The 19,921-nt window shown below is 44.1% G+C and overlaps 1 protein-coding gene across 3 annotated transcripts in view; it reads right to left on the bottom strand.

The window, feature by feature from the left end:
• LOC141052533 (uncharacterized) overlaps positions 1-19,921 on the bottom strand; it is a 169,753-nt gene that overhangs the window by 34,831 nt on the left and 115,001 nt on the right. For all 3 annotated transcript variants that reach the window (XM_073549787.1, XM_073549786.1, XM_073549788.1), the window contains one exon: positions 8,978-9,052. In XM_073549787.1, the coding sequence (XP_073405888.1) occupies positions 8,978-9,052 (75 nt within the window). The remainder of the gene's footprint in view (positions 1-8,977; positions 9,053-19,921) is intronic.

The raw sequence follows: 19,921 nt of genomic DNA, 5'->3' as shown, positions 1-19,921 counted from the left end.
TTGTTAGTAGTTTATAGCATAAAAGAGCAATTTATATTTTACTCAAAAATCTAATATATAAAGCTCAATGTGGGTGTGTATGTATGTATGTACGTATGTCCGGGAATGGCATCCGCACCGTTGCAGCTACAGCCACAAAACTTGGCACAGTCACACGTCTATGTTGTGAGGCAAAATTATAACCCCTCGCATTCCAATTCACCAAACAATTTTGCCCCTATCTACATAATGGGGAAAAAGTGAAAAGAAAAGTGTTGGAGGCAAATTGACAGCTGACAGATGTGAACAAGGGGGACTTAAAGAATGAGAGCGATGGCACCAAAGAGTATATACCATACAGTTGCTAAGGTGGGGCCCTGACATGGGATACTCACCACACACGGGGATATGAACACACACACAAAATGCGCCACACACTACCACGTGCTTCAACACACATATACCACCCTCAGCACACATTTCACCACACGTACACTAACCTCGCCACATAAAAGTCGAAACACAAAAGTCGCCACTCAAAACTCGCCACGCTGTCCCAGAGCTGTTTAAAAGATGGAAAATGAGCTGTGATTGGTTGCTATCAGCAACAGTTTTCTTTGTAGACAGTTGTGGTAACTGAGGCCTATTCTTATCATTTCTATGGTGTTATCATCCTTCTGTAAAGCTGGAAATAGCATAATTTATTACCGTGCCAACACAGACCACCCTCTCACACAGACTGCAGGGGAAGCCCAGTATCACACAGGATAGGATTAGATACGCAGCTCAGCACAGTATGACACAGAATAGTATTAGATACACGGCTGAGCAGACAGTATCACACAGAATAGGATTAGATGCATGGCTAAGCCGTCAGTATCACACAGGATAAGATTAGATGCACGGTTTTTATGTGCAATATATTCATTATAATTTGTTATAACTAAGCACAGTTGGTTACTATGCCCAGGCATCGCCGGGCTCTTCAGCTAGTATACATGTAAAGAGAAAAATCAGACAAACTGAAAATTTTGCAGTGGTCTCTTAATTTTTGCCAGAGCTGTTTATACACACACACACACACACACACACAGTCAAAATTGTTGGTACCCCTCGTTTATTTACAGAAAAATCCACATTAGTCACAGAATTAACTTGAACCTTTGAATATGACAAAAGTAAAATTAAATAAAAAAATCTATGAAAAAGAACAAATGAAAGTCAGACATTGCTTTTCAACCATGCTTCCACAGAATTGAAAAAAAAAAATTAAACTCATGAAATAGGCCTGGACAGAAATGATGGTACCCCTGAAAATAATGTGACAAAAAGGACATGTTAAATCAAGGTGTGTCCACTAATTAGCATCACAGGTGTCTACAATTTTGGAATTAGTGAGTGGGCCTGTATAGAGGGCTACGGATACTCACTGTGCTGTTTGGTGACATGGTGTGTATCACACTCCACATGGACCAGAGGAAGCGATGAAAAGAGTTGTCTCAGGAGATTAGAAAGAAAATTATAGACAAACATGTTAAACGTAAAGTTATAAGACCATCTCCAAACAGCTTGATGTTCCTGTGACTACATTTGCACATATTATTCAAAAATTTAAGCTCCATGGGACGGTAGCCAGCTTCCCTGAACGTGGCCACTGGAGGAAAACTGATGACAAATCAAAGAGAAGGATAATACGAAGAGTAACAAAAGAGCCCGGAAAAACTTCTAAACAGATTAAAGGTGAACTTCAAGCTCAAGGAACATCAGTGTCAGATCGCGCCATCCATAGTTGTATGAGCCAAAGTGGACTTTATGGGAGACGACCAAGGAGGACACCATTGTTGAAAAAAAAATTATAATAAAGCCAGACTGGAATTTTCCAAACTACATGTTGACAAGCCACAAAGCTTCGGGGAGAATGTCCTATGGAAATGGAAGAGCACTGTCCCTACTGTGAAACATGGAGGAGGCTTTGTTATGTTCTGGGGCTGCTTTGCTGCATCTGGCACAGGATGTCTAGAATCTGTGCAGGGTACAATGATATCTCAAGACTAGCAAGGGATTCTTAAGACAAATGTGCTGCCCAGTGTCAGAAAGCTTGGTCTCAGTTGCAGGTCATGGGTCTTTTAACAGAATAATGACCCAAAACACACAGCTAAAACCACCCAAGAATAGCTAAGAAGAAAACACTGGACTATTCTGAACTGGCCTTCTATGAGCCCTGACCTAAATCTTATTGAGCATCTTTGGAAAGAGCTGAAACATGTAAGCTGGAAAAGGCAACCTTCAAACACAAGACAACTGGAGCAGTTTGCTCTTGAGGAGTGGGCCAAAATACCTGTCAAGAGGTGCAGAAGTCTTATTGACAGTAACAGGAATTGTTTGATTGCCTCAAGAGGTTGTGCAATAAAATATTAACTTAAGGGCACCATCATTTCTGTCCAGGCCTATTTCATGATTTTTATTTATTTTTTTTTAAATTCTGTGGAAGCATGGTTGAAATTCAATGCCTGACTTTCATTAGTTCATTTTCATAGATTTTTGATTTATTATTACTTTTGTCAGATTCAAGCTATTTCTGTTACCATTGTGGGTTTTTCTGTCATTAAATGAGGGATACCAACAATTTTAACCTCGTGTGTATATTTGGTGCCTTGCATGTGTAGCTTACTGTACATGTATTAACTAAATAAATGAAAAAAGTGATGTGATGTTCCCCCATTTTTGGTAACAAGAAAAGGAAAAGCAGAGTGCAGTGAGCTGGTATTATCAGACTGGGAAGGTTCATTGGGCCCTTCCCAACCTAAAAATACTATACTAGCCCATAGCTGCCACAGAAATGGAGCATCCCATGAGATGCTCCATATCTGGCTCTTCACCTTCGCTCTTCCTGATTGCCCTGATGCGTTGGCAATCAGCTAATGAGGCTTGGGGTTGATATCAGATGTAATTTGTCTAAAAACACAACTGACATCAAGCCCTGGTGTTCGTAATAGAGACACCCCTATTACGAACCCAGTAATAAAAATAAAAAAATCCCACACACAAAAAATACCTGTTTAAATAAACACTGCACAACACTTTCCCAGTTTCACTACTTTAGTAAAACAAAAATCCCACGCAGGTCTGCCGTAGTCCACCAAATTCAGTAAAATTAATCTAATCCTCCATGCAAATACTATGTAGCCTCATTCTGTGACTGCATAGTCTTTGCAAATAGCCACTACCGGGTCACACTACGCTGAGAGAGACTCAGCGGCTCTGAAAAGCAATGGTATTAGTAACCTTACTGCTCATCAGAGTTGCTGGGTCACGCTGCCCTCTGCATAACCCGGTACTCTGATGAACGGTAAAGTTAATGATGTTACCACTAGTGTTGAGCATTCCGATACCGCAAGTATCGGGTATCGGCCGATACTTGCTGTATCGGAATTCCGATACCGACTTCCGATATTTTTTCAATATCGGAATTCGGCATCGGAATCGGAAGTTCAGTTGATTGACGGCCTGACGTCATCATGATGCGCGGTGTGTGCGCATCATGATGCGCCGTCATTTCGGGCCTTCCGGGGGTCTCTGCCGGCCTGCCGGGGGGCTGTGCCGGCCTGCCGGGGGGCTGTGTGGACTGCCCGGGGTCTGTACCGGCCTGCCGGGGGGCTGTGCCGGCCTGCCGGTGGTCTGTGCACCCTGTGGGGGTCTGTACCGGCCTGCCGGGGGGCTGTGCCGGCCTGCCGGGGGCTGTGCTGATGTCCGGGGGTCTGTGCAAGCATCGTCCGATGGGACTACAAGTCCCATCGGGCGATGCCTGCTACCATGACAGTGATTGACACATTAGCCAATGATGGGACAGTAGTAGTCCCATCATCCGGCTAATGTGTTAAATGTTAAAAAAAAAAAAAAAAAAAAAAAAAATACTACATACATACTACATGCATGCTACATACATACTACATGCTACATACATACTACATATATACTACATACATACTACATACATGCTACATACATACTACATGCATGCTACATACATACTACATGCTACATACATACTACATGCATGCTACATACATACTACATATATACTACATACATGCTACATACATACTGCATGCTACATACATACTACATACATACTACATGCATGCTACATACATACTACATATATACTACATGCATGCTACATACATACTACATGCTACATACATACTACATATATACTACATACATACTACATGCATGCTACATACATACTACATGCTACATACATACTACATACATACTACATGCATGCTACATACATACTACATGCATGCTACATACATACTACATGCATGCTACATGCATGCTACATACATACTACATGCTACATACATACCACATACATACTACATACATACTACATACTACATATATACTACATGCTACATACATACTACATATATACTACATGCATGCTACATACATACTACATGCATGCTACATATATACTACATACATACTACATACATGCTACATACATACTGCATGCTACATACATACTACATACATACTACATACATACTACATGCATGCTACATACATACTACATGCATGCTACATACATACTACATGCATGCTACATGCATGCTACATACATACTACATGCTACATACATACCACATACATACTACATACATACTACATACTACATATATACTACATGCATGCTACATACATACTACATGCTACATACATACCACATACATACTACATACATACTACATGCTACATACATACTACATATATACTACATGCATGCTACATACATACTACATGCTACATACATACCACATACATACTACATACATGCTACATATATACTACATGCATGCTACATACATACTACATATATACTACATGCATGCTACATACATACTACATGCTACATGCATGCTACATACATACTACATACATACTACATGCTACATACATACCACATATATACTACATACATACAATACATTCATACAATACATACATAGACATACAGTACATATAACATAGAGTAACATACTTACCAATACTTGTCACATTGTTCCCCGAAGCCATTGTCTTTTCCGGAATAAATATTAACATAACAAACCACAAAAATACTCACCCACGATCCGAAGCAGTCCACGAGTGTGTCCCACGACGATCTTGGGTAGAGAACTGCAGCATCAGATGATGCTGCCGTTCTCTACGGGCTGCAGGAATCCAATGACGGAAGGTAGGTATCCTTCCGCACTGTATTCCTCCGCCACTTAAAAAAAAAAAAGTCCCTAGTCTCACTTTATGCCATTGCTGCGTGGGAATTTCCCACACAGCAATGGCATAAAGTGAGACTAGGGACTCTAATTACCACCCTTCAGATATGCCGATTCTCACACAGTGCAGCGTGATCTGGCAGTGGATGTTTGCAATGGCTATGGAGCCTCAGAACAAGGCTCCATAGTCTTTGCACACTGGATTCGATGGACTTCGCTGGGTTCTCTTGTACTATGTCAGATGTGTGTGAGAACTTTTTTTTTTAATAAAGTGGTAAACAAGGGAAAGTAAATGTTTTATTTCTTTGTGTTGTGTGTGTATGTTCTTTTCAGGTTTCCATTGAGTTGACTACGTTGGATTCAGTGGACTACTGCAGACTTGTTTTTTTTTTTTTAATAAAGTGCTGAACCAGGGAAAGTCTTGGAGTGTTTATTTAAATTAAAAAAAAAATTTGTGGATGTGTTTTTTTATTACTGTGTTAGTTGTGGAGTGTCTGATAGACACCTCTACATTACTAATACCAGGGCTTAATGCCAGCTGTGTTTTTGGACAATTCACAGCTGACATCAACCCCAAGCCCCATTACATTGATTGCCAATGCACCAGGGCAATCTGGAAGAGCAAAGACGAAGTGCCAGAATTGGAGCATCTTGTCACGTCGCCTCGACATACTCACCCGGCCTCTGCTCCCACGCCGCAGCCCTCCACCGCCCAATGGCCACGGCGGTCCCTTCTGACAGGCTCGCGGCCGACGGGGTCTCTGCATGCAATGTGCATGCGCCATAGGCCACGGCCGCGCCTCCCTCCTATACTTGTGCTCCGGCAATGCCCTGACCCGGAAGCACCCACTGACCAATGGCAGACCAGACAGGGGCATATCAGGCCGCTTCCCCCTGAGGGAGGCGCCTGATCGTTGTGTTTTCTGGCACACTGGGCCCTGCTTCCTCGTGTGCTCTCTGCAGTCTCACAGTCCTGTCCTCAGTGTTTCCTGCTGTAGCCTCGCAGTCCTGCTATCCGTGTTCCCTGCAGTATTCCCGCAGTCCGGTGCTCCGTCCGGTCAACCCCGCTCCAGTCCTACTCCAGTCCTGCCTCCAGTGTTCCTGTTCCATCCTCCTATCCGCACTCCAGTCCTGCCTCCTGTGTTCCTACTCCAGTCCATCCTGAGCCGCCCCTCTCGCTAACAGCTATCGTGGTATCTGAGCCCCTGGTCCTGCTCCTAACGATCCCTGTATAGGGGTCGGCTCCACCTGGCAGCTCGCCCGGGGCCCCTCGGTGCCACGGTCTAGAGGGTCCACTCCTGGAGATTCTGGCTCCTGACCAGCCATGGTAACATATCTCATGGGATACTGCATTTCAGAGCCAGCTGCGGTCTGCTATTTTTAGGTTGGGAAGGGCCCAATAACCATGGACCTTCCCAGCCTGGTAATATCAGCTCACAGCTGTCTGTTTTACATTTGCTAGTTACCAAAAATGGGGGGACACCACATCATTTTTTTCATTTATTTATTTGGATAATACATGTATAGTAAACTGCACATGCTAGGCACTAATTATATAACTCACAGATATCTATTCAGCTTTCTATTATCTATAGATCTTTTATCTATCTCCCCAATATCTATGTATGCTCATCTTTAACATCTAAAAATCTGTCATTTCTAATCTGCTTTCTATTCCAGTATGTGTCACATGGTTTCCTATCTTACCCCATTCAGATGTGTTCTTCTGTGCAGGGCTACACACAAGTCACCATCTAGACATATGCTCTTAACTATTTTCTACATCTGCTGCTAATTCACCAATCTGGCAGACAGTCACGAGCCAAAAATCATGGGCCCACGAGCCACATGGCTCCCGAGCTACTGGTTGGGGACCCCTTTCTAAATGAATTGTGACTGCATTATCTAAGCACTCAGGGGTTCTTTGTGTTACCAATGGCTTGGTTGGTAAGGCAATAATACACTGCAATATTCACTGTAAAATAAAAGCAATTGCATGTTAAATTCCTTAATAAGATGAAAAAAGACAACAAATGTGTACCAACATTTTAATAAAATGAAAAAAAAAGATATGCAAAAAATATAACTGAAAAAAGCCCCATCTGTAACCAGGGCACTTGGGAAGAGCAAAGTTAAAGCACCAGAATTGGTGCATCTAATGTGAAGCACCATTTCTGGGTCGGCTGTGGGCTGGCATTTTTAGGCTCAGAAGGACCCGATAACCAAGGACCTTCTCAGCTTTATGATATCAGCTCACAGCTGTCTGCTTTACCTTTGCTGGTTTCATAAACTAGGGGAGACCCCACATCTTTTTTTTTTGTTTATTAGGTTAAGCAAGCCTAAAAAGTTTATCAATAAATTCCACTTGAATAGTAATGTAGTGGGCTTGTGAAATTATATATCTGTAGGATATCTATTGCACAATCTTTAACACCTAAAAATTTGTAATTTCTAATCTGCTGTCCTGGGTTTACCGGGACAGATAGGAGCTAGAAGACCGCAGTGTCTGATTTTTCCTACTCCTGCACTGATTAGAAGCATTTCACCTTCTTATTAAATGATGTAATTTTATTTTAGCAGTGAAGGGGTTAATCTGCTCAGTTGAGAGCTCCTGGAAGCTTTACTGCATTAAGGCTCTCAGCTGTTCACTGTTAGTCACTCCTATTGCCTATATTATCTAGGCCCTGGCTAGCACTCATTGTCAGAGTAGCTTTTGCTGCATGGCTGGAGGTTGTTGGTAATTATTGGAGAAGGCATTTGATGGATTTATCTGTGACTGTTGCTAGGATTTGAGTGTGTGATAATTCCCTTTCTTCTCCTACTATGGTTTAACCCCATCCTCTACTCCCCAGTGCATTCCTTTGTTGTTTGTGTGAGTATATTTGTATGTTTGGTAATTTTTCATTATACCTGTTCATATTACCTTGCTAATCTGGTTGGTGTATTACGGTACACTACTACTCCCCTTTCCCTAGATGAGGGAAGGGTACAGACTGAGGGCAGATTCAGGAGCAAGGTACATGGCCCTAACATCTTCACCATCTGAAGTAATCCTGGGAACAGGACAAGCTAGGGTGCCCCTAGTGTTAAGGACAGGGAAGGAGACCCTGGTCCCAGAACTCCTGACAAGACTCATTACATCTGTTTTCTATTCTTCTACATGTCACACGGACAGCACACAGATGCCACACAGACAGCCAACAGAAAATCACACAGATAGTAAAAATGGACCGTTTCATGGTTACATTTTTTTAAGTGGATGTGTGAAGGGAGCCATAGGTGGTGCTTTTGGGACTGTTGGTTTTTATGAGCAAGACTGAGCCTGTTAGTATTTAATAGGAGATATTGTGACTATTCCTGCTTTTGTGGAGGGGCTGTTGGCACTACTTATGAGAGACAACTTGGATGTGACTATTTATGGTGGATAATGGGGCTGTCACTGTTATAGAAAATCTTTTATTAACATTCATATGTTTTCTGTACCATTTGTCATCGAAAAATAGCAGCCTGCTATAATGACAAATCCACTGAAAGCATTGTATGCACACAATAAAATATTGGCATGCTTGTTTTATTGCTTTGTTTGCTGTAGATTGATTTGAGCGGTTACATAAAAGGGTCAGGTAGTGGAGTGATTAACAAGTAACAGTGGAAAAGATCTCCACATGAACATTGATATCTGTTGTACATTATTTCATCTGTTATAAATTTACCATTGATGAGTTGTTTTTCAGATGTTTCATTTTCATGGTTTTCAGTGGGTGAATTTGGGCTGGTTACTGGCAAATCTGTAAAGTGAAATAAAAATATACAGTTTATTATTAAAAGGAAGAAAATTAGAGCAGCACAAAGAAGGAAAGAATCCGGGTGCAGAGCCCCCACCTCAATTATAGAAATCCAGGAAAAATTGGAGGCAGCACACCATTTGTAGTGAAAAAAAGAGCTATTTCATAAGCCCAAAAGGCGACTTTTTGGTCCAAACAACAGGAACCTTTCTCAAGCCTTATTAGATTATTATTAGATTTTAGAAAAAAAAGATACATTTTACAAGGAAGGATTAATATTGAGTGGGATAACTATAGTTCTATGGGCCCCGATGCAAAATTTGAACCTGGGCCCCCACTAGCATGTTTGTCAGATGAATGGACGACTATAATAATGTCTACTGTCCTGGCCGCCATAATGTAATAATGTCACCAATCCTGGACCTCATCCATTAATAATGTCCTATGTTTTGGCCCCTGTCCTGTAATAATATCTCCCATCCTAGCACACTTCTTTAATAAAGTTCCCACAGAGAGCTGCATTCTCTTCCTGATCCATAGCAGTCAGTGACCCAGGTTAGTCCAACTTAACCCCTTAATGACCGCTGATATGCCTTTTAATGGTGGCAGTTAAGGGTACTCATTCCTCAGCTCCTTTTTAACAGCACTAAGAAATAAGAGTATAGCACCGCCCAGCGTCAGAAAATCTCTGGTGTCTCGGCTACCAGAAGTAACTGAGACCCCAGAGAATATGATTCAGTCAGTTTGTACCATCCCCAGTGCTGCGATTATTCGGTGAATAACAGCAACCGCAAAAAAAAGTCTGATTTCCCATTTATTTCTCTCTACTCTGATATGATCTAGCACATCAGAGGAGAGAGAAATGGAGTCCCCTAAGATCCCCCGCTACCTCCAGTGTCCCTGCTTCCTCCTGCATTGTACCTCGGCCCTCAGCGTTTACTTCCGGGAAGAAAATAGTGGGCGAATGCGCAGTGTGCCCACCAAGATCTGCCGGCCAGCACCTGGCAACAGTAGTAGATTTTTCCTATTGGTTCATTTTGATCACTGTGATAGACCCTATCACAATGATCAAAATAAAAAAAATAGCAAATATAACCCCCCTTTATCACCCCCTTAGTTAGGTAAAATAAAATAAAAAATGTATTTATTTCCATTAGGGTTAGGGTTGGGGCTAGGGTTAGGGTTGGGACTAGGGTTAGAGCTAGGGTTAGGGTAGGGTTAGGATTGGGGTTGGTGTTGGGAATAGGGTTGTGTTGTGGTTAAGGTAGTGGTGCTAGGGTTAGGGTTGTGATTATGGTTGGAATTATGGTTAAGGATGGGAGTAGGGTTAGGGTTGTGGTTAGTTTTGGGGTTAGGGGTGTATTGGGACTAGTGTTGGGATTAGGATTGTGTTGGGGATAGGGTTGTGGTGTTGGGGTTAAGGTGGTGATGGGAGTTCCACTGTTTAGATCCATCAGGAGGTCTCCAAATATGACATGGCACCCACCTTTGATTTAAGCCAATTTTGAGTTCAAAAAGTCAAATGGTCCTCCCTCTCTTCTGAGCCCTGCCATGTGCCCAAACAGTGGCTTTCCCCCAGATACAGGATATTGGCGTACTCAGAAGAACAAATTTTGTAGTCCATTTTCTCCTGATACCCTAAAATGTTCATTTTTTCTTCAGTTCTCGTGAAGTACTTGAAGGGTTAATAAACTTCTTGAATGTGGGGTGAAGTTTTAAGAATGGTGTCATTTTTGAGTATTTTCTGTTATATTGACCCCCCGAACTCACTTCAAAGGTGGTCACTAAAAAAATGGTTTTGTACATTTTGTTGAAAAAATGAGAAATCGCTGGTCAACTTTTAATCCTTATATTATCCTAACTAAAAAAAACTTATGTTTCCAAAATTGTGCTGATGTAAAGTTGACATGTGGGAAATGTTATTTACTAATCATTTTGTGTGACACCACTCTCTGATTTAAGGGTGCAAAAAGTTTGAAAATTGCTAAATTTTCTAAATTTTTGCCAAATTTCCATTTTTTCCATAAATGCATGCAAGTTATATCGAATAAATGTTACCACTAACATGAAGTACAAGCAGCGTCGGACTGGAGCACCTTGGGCCCACCAGAGAAAATCATTCTTGGGGCCCACTATGCAGCTACATAGAAATAAATACAAGACCACCAATTGTGTGGTAAAACGTGCTAAAAATATCAGGGTATAATATAAGGTAGTACAAATCTTAATTATGTAGCAGGAGTTGGGGTAGCCTCCCTCATAGAATATAAAGCAGCCCTCTCATATAGTATAATGCAACCCCCTCATAGAATATAATGCAGCCCCCTCATAGAATATAATGCAGCCATCTCATAGAATATAGCCCTCTCATAGAGTATAATGCTATATAGATATAGAGTTAGATAGATATAGATAGAAAGATAGATGTAGAAATAGATAGATAGATAGATATAGAGATAGATAATAGATAATGGATAGATAGATAGATAATAGATAGAGATCGATAGAGATAGATATAAAGATAGATATAGATGGAAATATAGATATAGAGATAGATCGATAGATATAGAGATAGATAGAACATAGATAATGGATAGATAGATAGATAGATAGAGAGATAGCTATAGATAGAAAGATAGATATAGAGATAGATAGATAGATAGATATAGAGATAGATATATAGATAGATAGATAGATAGATAGATAGATAATAGATAGAGATAGAAATACAGAGATATAATAATAATAATAATAATAATAATATAGAGATATATAGATAAATATAGAGATAGATAGCTATAGATATAGATAGATAGATATAGAGATAATAGATATAGAGATAGATATAGAGTTAGATAGAAATAGAGTTAGATAGATATAGATAGAGCGATAGATAGAGATATAGAGATAATAGATAGATATAGAGATAGATATAGAGATAATAGATAGCTATAGAGATAGAGCGATAGATACATAGCGTTAGATATAGAGATAGATTGATATAGAGAGATAGATATAAAGATAGATAGATATAAAGATAGATAGAGATAGATAGATAGATAAATATAGAGATAAATAATGGATAGATAGATAGAGATAGATAGATAGAAAGATATAGATTGATAGATATAGATAATAGAGAAAGAGATATATAGAGAGATATATAGAGATAGATAGATATAGAGATAGATATCTAGATAGATAGAGAGAGAGAGGCAGATAGAGATACTCACCTCTCCTCCTCGCTCCCACGCTGATCCCGGCTTCAGTGTCAGGAGCTGCCCCCTCTGCCAGACACACAGCGGGTGCGCGATGTAGTGACGTCATCGCACACTGGCTGTGAGTCAGTCGCAGTGGGGACTGAGGGCGGCGCTGGCCCTGATTTACAGCTGTAGTCTGCAGAGCGGCTTACTGGGCTGGGGGCGGGGCCTCTGGGGGTGGAGACTGTGAAATGATATTCACTGCTTCGCAGTGAATATTCATTTCTCTTTAGCAGCGGGGACAGGGGCTCCTGTCTCCTGTCACCCGCTGCTGATCCACTGGCAGGGGCCCCCATAGCAGCTGCATGGTGTGCGACACACCACTGGCTTGGGGCCCCTGGAGCAGCAGGGGCCCTAGGCAACTGCTGGCCCTGTATGCCAGCAGGTGCCAGAGCCCACCAGATGCCAGGGCCCACCGGAGAATTCTCCGGTGGGCCAGTCTGACGCTGAGTACAAGTTATGAAAAAACAATCAGAGAATCAGTGGGATACATTGAAGCATTTCAGAGCTATAACTTCAATCACAAAGTGACAAAGGTCAGAATTGTAAAAACTTGCTTTGTCTCTAAGGCGTTAAAATGACTTATTTCCAAAACTTACAAAGCTAAAGCAATCGTTATCCTCTAGATCGCAGTCGGATCATCCAATGTAGTCTGTACCAAATGTCATGCCGTGGGCAATTGCACTGCCATATCACTCGTGGATGCGTCAATTGCATTGCCTTCTCTGGCCTGTGTTCACACTCACACAGAACTGTCCTGCACAATGCTCCCTGCTCAGATGATTGCAAACAACACACTGACACACCCAAAGCTAAACTGAAAGTTTAAATGGGAATCCTGGACATGGACCATTCCCAAATCTCGGAGTTGAGGGAGAGACCCATCCCATCACCAATCCTATAGGTCTCTCTAAAAATAAACACCCATGTCAGGTTTCCCTAAATCTAACCTGGTCAAATAACTTGACCAAGTCCACACTAAGGCCACGTGCGTAGAGTATTTGGTGACTTTTACATCAGTATTTGGAAGCCAAAACCAGGAGTGGGTGAGAAATACAGAAGTGGTGTCATGTTTCTATTATACTTTTCTTCTGATTGTTCCACTCCTAGTTTTGGCTTACACATACAGAGGTAAAATACTGACCACATAATGAACATGTGCACGTGGCCTTACTTTTATTTTGCATTGCAACCACAGCTGTAGATGTGATTACAATGCACTCCAGCAGGCTCAACATACTTCTAAGTACAATCTAGGGGATATACTGTATAACGGCCCTCACATGTAATTCCCCTCACTGTCTCACAACAGTCAAACGACAAAGTTCTTACACACTATAGCTGCTATTTGAGGGCTTTCACTGCAATATTAGTTTGTAAGCCTAACATATCAAAATTGTGATATTTTAAGCCTTTTGCGCTGCTAAAGCAATTTTTTTTCCTTACATGGCAAATTAGCACTATTTTTTATTTTTTCCAACCATGCCTTCTCATACCCATAGGTTTTTTTATGTGCTTCTTCAACATACCTGTGTACTAGAGTTGAGCGACTTTTGTTTTTTTAGGGTCGCGTTTCGTTTCGTGAAACCCGACTTTTCCAAAAGTCGGGTCGAGCAAGATCGTCCGATTATAGGGAAAAGTCGGGGTCGTCCCGAAACACGAAACCCAATGTAAGTCAATGGGGAATAAAAGTCGGCAGTGAGAGGAGGACAGGAAACACACCTACAGTGCCCATTTGAATGCCAAAAGCATCAATTCTTCTTACTTAAGCTTGTCAACCTTAATTAACTTCATAATACAAGTTACGCACTGAAAAATGGGGGTTATTTGGCTAAAGTTGTGGGGGGGGTAGGGCTGGCTCCAGGTTTTCATGTGCCCTGGGTGAAAGAGCGCCCCTTTAACACATACCAAAACTCATCATGCTCCGATACGGCAGAGAAATAGCGGTATAGTACAATGAAAAATACTTCACTTTTTACATCTCATGAAGAGGCCCATCTATTTCTCCATACAGAATCATTGGTCCCATATAATGTTTGAAACAGTATATGATGAGTTCCACATAATGCTACAGTATATGTTGGTCCCCATGGATGAAGCTCCACTGTCTTATGGGCCCAAATAATGCTCCAAACATAATGGGCCCCATTTCTAATGCTCTAGTGTATAATGGGCCCTGTAAATGCTGCTCCAGTGTCTGATGTCCACCTTTGGAATGTTCCAGTGTATGGTGGGCCCCATCTATCATTCTCCAGAGTAACGTGCTCCCCAAAAATTGCTGTCCCAACATTGAAAACAATCAAATAAGTCTCCTCGCTAGGGAATCCCTGTACTAGTCTGGACTCCTCGTCGTCCCCATCTTCCATCTCACTGCACAGTATTTCAACCTTGCAAGTGCTGTGATCCTGAGCAAGCAGGGGGGGCCCACTCGTTGGCGACGGCACTGGCACAGGGCCCCTGATAGTACGGTGGTGTGTCTGATGGCGGGTGGGCCGAACCTGCACTTTCATCTGCAGCTTCCTCTTTGTCACCGTGTAAGATGGAACTGTATATGGGAAGGGTAACCTGAGTTTCATCAGGGTCAGATTCAGGCCGTGTAGCGTGCGAGGGGAATGTAGTGGTCTGGGTCAATGTACCAGCAGATTCATCGAGCAGTGGCTGGGCATCAGTGCACTTGTGTCGCCCCCAGGAGTACGGTCGCCACAGTGGCATTACCTTCCTCCTAGGGAGTGTGATGTCATGCTTGGAAGCAACGAAGGATCTCTCTAGCAGGTTAACTGATTGGGCGGCGCTATTCCCACGAGTCATGACCCTCCAAACAGCGTTCATGAAAGCAAATTGTTTGTTTTACGTGGGCAGTATGGTTGCAAAGCTGAACCTTAAAGGAATGTCCAGAAGGGCACCACCAGGAGTGGAGCCTACGGTTAAATTCGACTGCACCTGGGAAACCTCAACCATGCCAGCTACAGAACAGATGCACATATTGCAAGCTTAATTCCGTTAACGAACGAGACTCCGTCATGCCCCGCGGTCCGAGTCCGGCTTACTAGAGGGACACGTGAGGCTCTGGAACATGAGATTGGCCAATAACTGGTGTGTCATGCCCTTACATGTCCGTGGCTGCATGTGCGCTACACTGAAAAGGCCAGCGTTTGTCGCTTACAGGTGCAGATAACCCGCTGAACAACGTTAGTGATGGGGATCACTGATTACAATTATTACCCGCGAACAATGATTTCCCAGTAAGTGCAGGTCAACTGCAGTTCCGGAATTAGGCCTAACCGTTATTCCTGAAAAAATGAAAAACTTACGTGTGCAAACCACAGGTGCTGTAGCTTGCTTAACAGCTCGCCAGCCATTCTCACGCCCAGTATGGATTACACGTGATTGCACAAAGGTTAGAAAGGGTACCGTATCCCCAGATAACATGTATGGATAGCGTACACATTCAAAATATATGTCTCAGGAGGCAGGCTCAGACGGTGTTAGGCCCAGTATGGATTGCACGTGATTGCACAAAGGTTAGAAAGGGTACCGTATCCCCGGATAACATGTATGGATAGCGTACACATTCAAAATATATGTCTCAGGAGGCAGGCTCAGACGGTGTTAGGCCCAGTATGGATTGCACGTGATTGCACAAAGGTTAGAAAGGGTACCGTATCCCCGGATAACATGTATGGATAGCGTACACATTCAAAATATATGTCTCAGGAGGCAGGCTCAGACGGTGTTAGGCCCAGTATGGATTTCACGTGATTGCACAAAGGTTAGAAAGGGTACCGTATCCCCGGATAACATGTATGGATAGCGTACACATTCAAAATATATGTCTCAGGAGGCAGGCTCAGACGGTGTCAGGCACAGTATGGATTTGACGGCCCACATTACACAGCGGAAGAGCAGGGAGAGGTAAAGATTGCAAATGCTGGGGCCCTGCCCAAGCAAGGGGGGCCCACTCGTGGGCGTCGGTACTGGCACTGGGCCCCTCATAGTACAGCGGTGTGTCTGACGGCGGGTGTGCACCACCACCGTCAGAGACACTTGATTGCACTATGAGGGACCCTGTGCCAGTGCCCGCGCCCAAGAGTCGGCCTACCCACCTGTCCAGGGCAACGGCACTCACACGGTGTCGTGCGCTAGGTGGTGACCCCGGCCATGGGGGGGAGGCAGCACAGTTAGGGAGTTTTAGAAAGTGGCATATGTTGATGTTGGACATTCAGCTGATGCAAAAGGCGAAATAGGTCAAGTCCCAGGAAGAGGTGGACCAAAGCAAGCCATTTTTCTGTCACCCTATGTGTCATCAGGGGAAGGTGGGACAAAATCCTTGGAAACCCATGCGTGGTTCATTTTAATGAAGGTTAGATCATCCACATTTTGGGTTGACAGACGGGTCCTTTTTTCTGTCAGGATTGATCCAGCTGCACTGAAGACTCTTTCCGATAGCACACTTGCAGCTGGGCAAGCGAGCTCCTGTAAGGCATATTGGGCCAATTCAGGCCAGGTGTCCAGTTTAGCGGCCCAATAGTCAAAGGGGAATGACCTGTGTGGGAGAACATCGATATGGGAGGAAAAGTAGTTTGTAACCATGGTTGACAACTGCTGTCTCCTGTCACTTTCCATCGATGCAGTATTACCAGTTGTGTGAGCGGTATTTGAAAAATCAGTCCACAACATTGTCATGAAACCCCTGTCTCCAACGCCACTTCTGCTGTGTGCACCACGAACACCTCTGCCAAGCTGCCCCCGGCCCGTACGGCTCGTGTGAGAACCATCACCGCTGCTGTGTGCGGGGAATGCCTCAAGCAACCGATTTACCAGAGTTGCTTGTTTATTAGCCAATATTAGGTCAAGGTTCTCCTGTGGCATGATGTTTTGTAATTTGCCTTTATAGCGTGGATCCAGGATGCTGGCCAACCAGTAGTCGTCATCGTTCATCATTTTGGCAATGCGGGGGTCCCTTTTTAGGATCCGCAAGGCATAATCTGACATGTGGGCCAATGTTCCCGGTGTCAATGATGCACTGCGAGTGCTGGTTCGAGGAGCACTTTCTGGCAAATCCACATCCCTCCAGTCACGCACAAACCCTGTACCAGACCTTGCCACGCCAACATTTTCACTTGCCCCACGAGATGCATCCTCCTCCCCTAAGTAATCATCCCCATCATCATCCTCCTCCTCCTCTTCTTCCTCCACCTCGTCCAGGAGAGGTCCCTGAGCAGACAATGGCTGAATGTCATCAAGGATTCCCTCCTCCTCTTCCTCCTCATCAACATTGGCTGCAGACGCCTGCTCCTTAAGGTGCGTCAAAGTTTGCATGAGCAGACGCATAAGTGGGATGCTCATGCTTAGGATGGCGTCGTCTGCGCTTACCAGCCGTGTGCATTCCTCAAAACACTGAAGGACTTTACAGAGGTCTTTCAGCTTCGACCACTGCACACCTGTCAACTCCATGTCTGCTCTCAAAGTGCCTGGCCGTGTATCCTCCCACAAATGCATTATGGCCTGCCTCTGCTCGCACAGCCGCTCCACCATGTGCAGGGTGGAGTTCCACCTTGTTGCAATGTCGATAATGAGGCGGTGGTTGGGAAGGTGGAGCAATCGCTGCAGCTTCTGCATACGAACGGAGTGTACAGGCGACCGGCGGATGTGCGCGCACAGTCTTTGCACCTTCTGGAGCAGGGCTGTTAACTCCGGATAATTTTTGAGGAAGCACTGCACCACCAGGTTCAAGGTGTGAGCCAAGCAAGGTATGTGGCTGAGTTTTGAAAGGGCTATGGCTGCCACAAAATTACGGCCGTTATCACTAACTACCTTGCCTGCCTCAAGATGTACACTGCCCAGCCATGACTCAGTTTGTCGCTTCAAGTACTCGGCCAGCACCTCGGCGGTATGTCTGTCGCCCAAACACATCATCTGCAACACAGCCTGCTGACGCTTTCCACTAGCTGCTCGATAGGGGGACACATCGTGTGCAACAGTGACAGCTGCAGATGGAGTGCTCGTACGACTGCGCTCTGTGGATGAGCTTTCGCTTCTGGAGGAGGAGGAGGATGGAACGCCTACAGCCAACTGTTTCCTATACCGTGGGCTAGGCAGCACTGTCCCACCACCGCTGTCCCCTGTGGACCCTGCATCCACCACATTAACCCAGTGCGCAGTGATGGACACGTAACGGCCCTGGCCATGCCGACTGGACCATGCATCAGTAGTGAGGTGCACCTTTCCGCTCACTGACTGCATGAGTGCATGGACAATGCGGTCTTTCACATGATGGTGGAGGGCTGGGATGGCTTTGCGAGAGAAGAAGTGGCGACTGGGTAGGTCATAGTGTGGTACTGCATAGGCCATGAGTTCGCGAAAAGCTGTGCTTTCCACCAACCGAAAGGGCATCATCTCAAACGAGATTAGTTTGGCAATGTGGGCGTTCAAACCCAGTGTACGCGGATGAGAGATTGAGTACTTTCTTGACCTACTCATAGTGTCTGGGAGGGTGAGCTGGACTTGAGAGCTGCATATGGTGGAAGTAGCGGTGGACAGGGCGGACTGAGAGAGGGTTGATGATGGTGATGGAGTTGGTGTTCTTTCTGATGGCCTAGAATCAGTCTTTCGTTGATATAACAGTGGGATTCCCTGACTGCTGTGGCCTTGCAACGACACCTCAACATTTGCTGCTGTGCTAACCGGTGGGCTTACAGTGGGGGAAACAATGTAGCGTTGCTGACTACCTTCGTTGTGATCAGTTGCACATGTGGCACTTGAGGTTTGGTGTTGTGTCCACGCTTGCAAGTGCATGCTGGTTAAATGTCTAAGCATGCAACTGGTATTCAAATTTTTCAGATTTTTCCCTCGGCTAAAGGTCTTTGCGCACTTCTTACAGATAACCTTGGCCTGATCATGAGGATTTTGTTCAAAAAAGTGCCACACTGCACTCTTCCTACTTTGGCAGACATTTTGCGGCCTAGCACGCTGTGATCTTTTGACCCTCTGGACAAGCTGTCCAGCAACTCTTTTGATGTTTGGAACCTGTCTTTGGAGTGCTCCGGGCCTGCCAGATAACAGCTGTTGCGATGTCGATGTCTGCTGTGGATGCTCCTCATCTGAGCTATTGGAAGCAGCACCCTCTTCCCCCAATGGATGCCAATCTGGGTCAACAACTGGGTCATCCATCACCTCCTCTTCTATGTCATGTGCACCTTCCTCTGTGTCACCGTGTATGGTGGTATAGTGTGCGGGAAGGGGCACCTGAGTCTCATCAGGGTCAGAATCTGGCTCTGTACACTGCGAGGACAATGTAGTGCTCTGAGTGAATGTACCAGCAGAATCATCCATCAGCGGCTGTGCATCAGTGCACTCCATGTCAGATTCATCTTGGCCTGGGTAATTCACCATTTCACTTGATAATCCAGGCATGGTATGTGAAAACAGCTCCATGGAGTAATCAGTAGTATGGCCTGCGTCATCCTTCAATCTTGGTTGGGGTGAAGGACACAAGGAAAGGTGTGGTTCATGAACATGAGCCTCCAATGACGACTCAGTGCTTTTACTTTTTACAACTGAAGAAGAGGAGGCGATAGAGCTGGAGGCTGAGTCAGCAATGTAAGACAAAACT

This window comes from Dendrobates tinctorius, unplaced genomic scaffold (genome assembly GCF_039654945.1).
Source record: "Dendrobates tinctorius isolate UK_male_01 unplaced genomic scaffold, ASM3965494v1 ptg000161l, whole genome shotgun sequence".
Lineage (NCBI taxonomy): Eukaryota > Metazoa > Chordata > Amphibia > Anura > Dendrobatidae > Dendrobates > Dendrobates tinctorius.
This window is presented reverse-complemented; position numbering and strand designations above follow the sequence as displayed.